The following is an 8417-nucleotide window of genomic DNA, read 5'->3' on the forward strand; positions in this document are numbered from 1 at the left end:
TAAAACACTGCTCAGACATGGAAAGAGCAAGATGTTAGGCTGCTCCTGAGATGTATTAGCCCGTTAGCAGGATCTGATATTCAGCACTTTCCTGTCAACAGTATTGTGTAGTTTGACGTAGGATCAGACTTGTCCTCTGAAAAAACAAAACACCTGCTAACCTGTTGTGCAGGTTTTGCTCACTTCTAAAGGGAGCAAATTGTTATGACCAGAGGAAAATGATGGCTCAGCCACAAATGCTGTCATCTGGACAAAGAGGCCACGCTTTTAACTCACAAAAATCAGCGCTCCTCTCCCCCCCTTCAGCAGGAACAGCAGTTGTATAAGCCCTTCCACCTGCCAAGGGTGCAGCTGCAAAACAAAACAAGTGCTGAGTTTGATGCTTCTTGAGAACTCAGGGTGAGAACAGTCTGGAGAGCAAGGCTCTGGCCTTGTCACCAGCTGTGTCCTGCTCTAGTGAGCACTGTGCACACCGTTGGGTTGAGCTCTATAAAAAGAGAGGCCGTTTGTGCATAAGCCCAGAAGAGAGAAGTTGTTCATATTATGCCTGTTTTGGGACCATGGTCTGTTGTGTTAGTCAACTGGGAATGTTACCAGGGCAATCAAACTGACATATAATAATGCTTTTGCTTTCTCTGTTGACAGATACCCCTCTACTCAGTTTGGCAGCCTGACAGGGTTGCAGTCGCTCATCAGTGCCCTTTTTGCCCTTCTGCAGCAGCCTCTTTTTATGGCATTGACAGGACCTTTGGAAGGAGACCCTCTCTGGGCAAGTTCTTCTCAAATTTAATGTGAAAGTCTGGTGGTTAAGATGATTTTAATTCATTTCTTTGATTAAAAAAAGGACTTCTGTGCATGGACCAAGGTTAAACCAGATGAATTTTACATGTCCCTCAGTCTGCTGTGACCTTGGTGCTGCCCAGGAGACCCTTCTCTGTGTAATGATTCCCTGGGAGGGAAAGCCATTAACCCTTATGCTGGTATATGGAAAGGGAGAAAGGGAGATGGCTGCAGGAGTGCTTTCCTGTATGGTGAGTCTGAATCTGTCAAGTGAAAAAGAATCTGTGTGGACTTCAAAATGGAGTAGAAATACTCTGTGCCCTTGGGAGTTATTTCCAATCACCAGTAAATTTTGGGCTGCTGAAACTAATACCCATAAAGCCAAGTGGTTATTGGGGGTAGGGCTAATGTGGTGTCTTGACAAGAATCTGTCTGGGCAGATCAATAAAATGATGACATGGGTGGTCTCAGGGAGAGTCCCAGTCTCTACACTGTGTCCACCCCAGCAGCTTGTTGCTCTTCAGTGGTGTAAAAGAACTGCAGCTAGAACAGCCCTGCCCATTCACTGGAATCAGACTCCTGCAGCCATGATCCAGGGGGACAAATTCTTGCAGCTTTTATCTTACACACGTGGAGCTCTGGGCACGGCAGGGTAAATGTAAATACAGTGGAGGCTGTTGCCAATACACGGAGCAGGGCGTCTCCTGGTTTGCCCGCAGCTGAGCGACGTGGGCTGGGTTCTGACACTTTGACGTGCATGACTGGGTTGTCACCTTCCTAGCCTGCCTAATTCTGCTTTGTCTTTCTTCCTGCAGGTGAATGTTGGCTTGCTTGGTTTGAGCTTCCTGGGTTTCTGCCTTCCAATCTACCTGGTCTGCTACAGGCGCAGGTTAGAGAGAGAAAAACAACAGAAGATGGAGGATGCCAAACTTTTCTTCAAAATCAATGGCACTCCCAACGAGGAAGCCTTCGTCTAAACTGGTGCTGCAAACACAACCTCCCCTGTACAGGTTCCTACCACATCCGTGGGTTCTACCTGTGGTGTAAGCCAGGGATTTTTCTCTCCTGGCTCTGCCAGTCTTTGCTCATCACTGGATGGCTGGACATCATGACTGGGCTTTCCTCAGCTGTATGGCAGGAGGAGACTTCTCACTCCTTACTCCAGAACACAGGACACTTCTTTTTTTTTTTTTTTTTTTTTTTAATTATAAAGGCCACACAGATGTTGTGTCTTAAATTATCCCCTGATCACACTCTCCAGCAGCAGTCTCTGCATAGGAAACTGGGGAGAGAAGGAAGAAAGGGATGGGGGAAGAGGGAAGAAAGACCATAAATGAGTTTGCAAATGTAATGCACTGAAGTCTGTGTGCTTCCCCTCCTCCCCCAGCCTTGGCTGACGCTGTCTCAGATGCAAGCTTCACTCTTTTCCCTCCCTGAGGCTTCATAATGGTCTTTCTGTTCGATAAGTTGCTGGACCCAGTGGTTTTAATTGTCTATCCAGACATACCCTAGACTGCTGCTGAGGCAGGGAAGGGGATTTTATTCTTATGTGTATGAGCACAGCTTCAGTGTACTGCTAAATGTTGGCTGCTAGCACTGACAGCTCCCAAATCTTTTATTACTGCAAATGACAGAGACTGTGAGCAAAGGATCTGCCTTCCACACTGAAATGATGAGCCCAGTGGGCTGCTTGGTTCTAGACCAAGCCTTCAAAGGCCTGGAATTCTTCTTCCCAGCCCACAAACCACCTGTATGTGTTTTAAGCTGTCTGCAGTCCTGGAGCCTTTGAGATAGGAATTGGATCTTGTTTACCGATGAAGTGCTTTCAGACTTGTTGCCTTTTGCCTCTTCCTCCCTCCGACATGACCCTGGGAGGGGAGCAGCAGTGTGTATTTAGTAGTGGAGAAGCTTCTTGAAGCTGAATTCTGGGGCTCCAAATACCTTGGTGTTCAGAAGCTGTGAGCTGACTTGCTGTTGAAAAGAGTCAAGAGTGCAGAACACTCCTTTGTGTCTGGTAACTGGATCCTGTGGACATACAGCAGGATGACGTGCTGATGTCTTTCTTCCCTGGCCATAGCTTATCTGCAATGTTGTGCTGATAGCCCCCAAGCTGCTGAACACCAGGTAACTGTGACTGACCAAAAAGCTGCTGGTTTGGCCGTTTTAAGAGCCTTCTATGATTTTAATGCTCTGTCTGGACAGAGTACATGGTGATTGATTGTATGGTGAAGCTGACTTACAGAGCAATACATGTGGGAAAAGATGTTTGCCATGGAAGGAATAAAAAGAGAATTCTTAACCTCCTTAGTTTTATAGAGGTTTTCCTAAGTCTTGTCTGATGTCAACTTTTCTGCCCTTAACCTTCTTGTTGAGGTCAGTAGCTCAGCCTCTGTAGCCTTGTGACTGGAGTTAACCACTGCACTCTTTGGACCTGCTGGGAGCAGGACTGTGCAGCACTGAGGATGAACACCAGCAGTGGGTGTGCAGCAGCCTGTGCCCTGGGCTGAGCTGGTGGCTGCAGGAAGGTTGGAGGCAGAAATAAAACAGTTATGAAGATGTAGTGGAGGTGCTTTCTGAACTGCCATCTCTTGCATTACTGCAAAGCCCTGGCAGTGGGTACGTCATTCACCTTCTTTGGTCAGAAAAGTACAAGACTCAATCACTGCCCTGTTAGCTCTAAAACAGCGATAAGAAACAACACTGCACTTGGACCTTCCTTTGAGAAATTACCTGGGAACTGGGTGGTTACTGATAGATTGAAGCATGCAGATGCTCAGCCCAGCCAGGCCTTCACCTTCCCTAAATAGCAAGCTTGGTGGCCTCTTGCACTGAGCCTTGGCAGGGTGGCTGGAAGCCCTGCAAAGTGCCTCGCTGGTGGCCTTGCCAGCACAGCATGACGAGGCAGCTTTGTGGGACAGCAGCGCCATCTCGAGTCACCACCTCCAGCCAGCCTCCTGTGGGCAGTTGAGATGCCACTCCACTCCATGGTACCTTTTAGCCTTCAGTCACTCGTTTGCAAATGACTTGCCACTTGAGCATTTTACACATCTGTGGAATTTTTTAATGTGTTGCCTTTTATGAGATGTTTGTTCCAAGACAGCCTTATTGCCTGCTGTCCACACTCTACTCTTCTAGAACTCCTTTTTTTTTGTTGTTGGCCTCTAGATTTGGTGATTTAGTGACCTTCCAGCTTTTTCTTTCTTTTGTGCTGAGCAATAATTTAAGTGAGCAGACTTTTGATTCATTTTCCTGTCTCAAGTACACGTTCAGAAATCTACCAGCAGTAGTACAACTTGCTTAGATTTCCAGAGGGCTTTCTGCAGATTTCTGCATTTCATATTACTTCTAAATATTTTGAGAAGATTCCTGCTCTTGCACCAAGATATTTGTGATGTGACAATGACAGATTAAATAGCTCTTAGTAAGAACTCAGGCAGGTGAGTGTCTGAGATAGAGTCCTCAGGCTCACAATGTCTTAAAATAGAGACAGCTGTTGGAGGGTGTCTGTGCTAACTCAGCATTACTGCCACCTCAGTTTCAGAACACTGAATGTGATATCTTCCACTCTTACATCACTCCTCTCCCTGATATAAATGTCCTTGCAAAATGGTGGCATACAGAGTGGCATGTTTTCATGAAGTGGCACTGGAGATGGTGCTTCTTTGGAAGTATGTGCAGCTCAACAAAGAACACCCTTTTATTCCTGCCATCTACCTCCCTGCTGCAGTTTCCAGATCCTGCCCTTTATTAGGAATATCCCTTAATCCAGTTTTGTCTGACAAGATAGTGGATATATGTGGTTGATGTCCCTGCTGGTGTGCCATGGTGTTTAGAAGCTGCTGGTCAGCTGTGAGGAGTAGAGTTCATGCCTTTGAGCCAGTTGCAGGCTCTGTTTGCAGACTGGCAGGAAAGCGTGCCTTTGGCTTGCAGTCAGGACTAGTGGATACACAACAAAGTTTCAGCTGTTCAGGGTTGGCCAGACACACAGGAGTGCTTGCTGGTGGTGTGAAGTCAAACTGGGATTTATTGGTGCAGAACATAGTGAGGAATAGAAGTATAATTGTATTTTTAAAAGAGGAGCTGGTTAAGCAATGGTCTGATGCATCCATTAACTCAGGGAGATTTTAAGTTGCTGTAAATAAGAAAGTTATGCCAAGGAACGATTACTTTTCTACGTGCTCTGTCTCTCAAGAAGTGGTCAAAGATGGAGAAAATAGATGCTGGGCTAGGTGAAACACTGATCTGATCTTGTGGGGTTTAATTTACTCTGCCAGTTGTGAACCAAACTAATTTTAAAAGCAGTCTCAAATTTATCAAACCTCTGTATCTGCATGCAAGCTCTGCAAATACCCCACTGATTGTGGCATAACTAATGTTGTACACCCAGCAGGGGTGAGCCCCTCAGAGGACAGAGCATTATGGTTTCAGCCTCTTCTAAATGTTGTCCTCTAAATGTTGTCTTGCACAGTGCAGAAGCAAACACTGTTGGGATGGTCCTGTTATACATGATTGCTCATGGGCAGTTTGCCTTGTTCTTTGATGCTTATGGAAATGTAATTGTGGATTGCTTACATTTGGAGTGGAAATCAGCAGTGCTGCTTTCTAGCCAAGGGATGCAGGACCAAGAAAATTCCTGGTGTGCTCTTCTATGTGCGTGAGCCACCTTGTGGAAAAGAAAATTAAATGGGCTACCAAAGACTAGAGAGCCACAGCAATTTAAATCAATAATGCATTTACCTGTATAGCTGAAATATAGGTCAATGTGTTTAACTACCTTTATAATTCCAAAATGATAGAATTTGTAGTGTTTTGTTGTTTGGTTTTTTTTTTTTTTAGTGCCCCTTGTACTCCCCCCTTACCCTCATTCATATGAGAAGTATAAAGTGGTGGTCATAGGAGAAGACCTCGTGTACTCTGTAGAAACATCCCCAACTGAATGTAATGAAGTAGAAACCTGATCTATGAGTACTTGCTGTTTGTAGGAGCCCTCAGTCAAGGGTGTTGCTGTGTGAAGGTGATTGCACCTTCTGGAAGCATAGCTCCCAGGCTTTGACAGGCTCTCACATGTATTTAATATGCATCTGTATTGAAAAAATAAAATTAACAGAGTGAGGAAGAGAGAGATGCCAGCTTTTTCCTTTCACTACTCTGTCAGTACCTAAGCACCATTGGCACAGTCTTCATAGCACTAATGCAATGACGCTATCAACAGCAGCAGAGAAGAAAATCTGTGCTGTTTCGCTTGATAGGACACACAACTTTATTCAGGTACTGTCAGCCAGCTGCAGCATGTGGATCCTTGAGCTGAAACTGGACAAAGGTGTCTGGGGGGGGGAAAAAAAGGGGGCAAATCTTGCTGCGACTCCATCTTTACTGCACAGCTGCTACAGCAATTGAGATGCTCAACTCCCACACCAAAGCTTGGCCTCTTCATGCTTTGTCTACAAAAGGAAAATTGTAGGATGAGATTTTAACTAAGTCAGTAAATCACTAAAATGTTTTAAAGTGGGAGATTTCCCTCCCGAGAGGCTGATGAACTTGGAAAATATGCCACAAAATAGAAAGCAGATACTGTAGGGTAAGAATGAAATCTTTAAAACTATGAGTTTTGTTACTAGTTTGAGGGTTTTTTGGGAGTCTTTTCTGCATCTGCAGAGGTTTTGGTTTTCCCTACTTCACAGTTTAAAACTGCAAAATGTTCACAATGGAAATTAGTATTGCAGTAGGATTCTTGATGGGAATGGGCTGGGTTTTGTTATTAATGAAAAAAACCTCCAGCACTATTGATTTTTAGATTGTGATTTTATTTCACAATGTTATCTTCTCTGGAATGGTTGAAACAATGATGTGTTATGTAGATGCATTCTTACCTGTTAATTATAAACCCCACAGGTCCTTGGTTTTCTGCCTGTGCTACCCAGCCTGTCTCTGCACAATCTGTTCTTCCCAAGTGTCCTGTGGTCCACCTTTGTCATCTTTCCCGCTGCTGCTTGCCACTTCCGTGTGCCTGACCCTCTCTCACTTGCTTTTTACTCCTGGGACAACCCCCTTTTTCAGAAAGCCTTCTCTTTTTAACCTGATGGCATTCGCCTCCCCCACCCCCTCCTGTTCACAAGCTCTTTTTTGTTTGTCCAAGCTGAACTGTAAGCGCCTTGCGGCGGGCCTGTGTCATCTCTTCTGTGTTTGTAAGGTGATGTGCATTCTTGCAGTACTGTCTAAAAATAAATGTGGTATTAAGTTAATCCTTTTGAGGCTGAACATAATAAAGGTATTGCTTGGTTCCTAACGAGGCTATGTAAGCATGAATGCGTTACATGGTGTCATCTGCCAAATCGCTCGGCTGCACGCTGCATGTTTCTTCTTTGACTTTCTTCTCTAGGTTAGAGGCCAGCAGCCACATTTTAATTAACACCCTCCCCCCCCCCAAAAAAAAAAATCCATGTGAGAAAATTCTGATATCTCAGTTTTAATATAGAAAGGTCGAGAAAGAACAAGCTCAGTTACAGAGGGTGAACTAGAATCAAATAAAGAAGAATAAACAACTCTGGCCTTAACTGGGAATGTTACAAAAGAGGTGCAGGAGGGCAAGAGGAAAGGCGCTCGTTTTGGTGATGCTAAATTTATGGAGTTTTATTTTTCCAGTCCAATAAAGACAATCCTTGCTCTGTGAGTGTGGTGACCAAGTACTAAAATGAATGCTCTTCAGCTTTTTGTTTGGTTGGTTTGGTTTGTTTTTTTGAGTAGAAGTCCCACAGCAGGGCTTTTTGCAATTGTTTTCTGATAAATGTCTGGGGTTGTTCTTAATGTTAAGTACGCTTTGGGTGGCTGCTGCTCAAAAGTACTGAAATTGAAAGAGGACTTGTCAAGGCATGAATCATGACCTCAGGACAAGGTGCAGCCCCACTCCCAGGAGACACTCAGCCTGTCTGACTGCAACCTTGACCCCTAGCTATTGACACTTCTGTCATTGCCAGCCCTCTTCATGACCATAAAAAAAGAGGGGCTTCTAGCCACAGAATTGGTTTTGGCTGGAAAAGACCTTTCAGGTAATTGAGTCCAACCATTCTCTATCAACTCTGCTGCTATAAAGCCTGTCCCTCAGCTTCACCTCTCTACCTCTTTTGAACACCTGCAGGGACAGGGATTCAGCCACCTCCCCAGGGAGCCTGCTCCAGTGTTTGACAAACCTTTTAGTGAGGTAGATTTTTCTAATGACCATAGCACATGAAAGAGTTCCCTACTACTATCAGTGACCATAAAGGCTTCCTTTGGATACATTTTGAAACACAAATCCTTCTATTAAATAAATACACCCCCAAAACCCCACAACTACACAACAAGTCAAACAAAAAACCAAACCACTGACCAGCAAAACCAACAAATGTCGTGCTTGTGTTATTAACACAGAACTGTTTTAGTTGGAAAAGACCTTAAAGATCCTGCCCCTCGCTACAAGAGCGTTGAGGCACAGGAGCGTGTCCAGAGAACAAAGCTGCTGGAGGGTTTTGAACGCAAGCCCCAGGAGGAGCGGCTGAGGGAACTGAGGTTGTTCAGCCTGGTGAAGGTTCGAGGGGAGACCTCATCGCTCTCTGCTACTCCCCCAAAGGAGGCTGTAGCGAGGTGGCGGTCAGCCTCTT

At 45.0% G+C, this 8417-nt stretch overlaps 1 protein-coding gene across 2 annotated transcripts in view; it reads left to right on the plus strand.

Moving 5' to 3' along the window:
• The window catches only part of SLC43A2 (solute carrier family 43 member 2), a 34571-nt gene extending 28423 nt beyond the window's left edge, over positions 1–6148 (plus strand). For both annotated transcript variants that reach the window (XM_009903308.2, XM_054166154.1), the window contains 2 exons: positions 646–769; positions 1596–6148. In XM_009903308.2, coding sequence (XP_009901610.1) covers positions 646–769; positions 1596–1757 — 286 coding nt within the window. In that variant the 3' untranslated portion in view covers positions 1758–6148. The remainder of the gene's footprint in view (positions 1–645; positions 770–1595) is intronic.
• The last annotated feature ends 2269 nt before the right edge of the window (positions 6149–8417 follow it).

This window comes from Dryobates pubescens, chromosome 13 (genome assembly GCF_014839835.1).
Source record: "Dryobates pubescens isolate bDryPub1 chromosome 13, bDryPub1.pri, whole genome shotgun sequence".
NCBI classification, from domain to species: Eukaryota; Metazoa; Chordata; class Aves; order Piciformes; family Picidae; genus Dryobates; species Dryobates pubescens.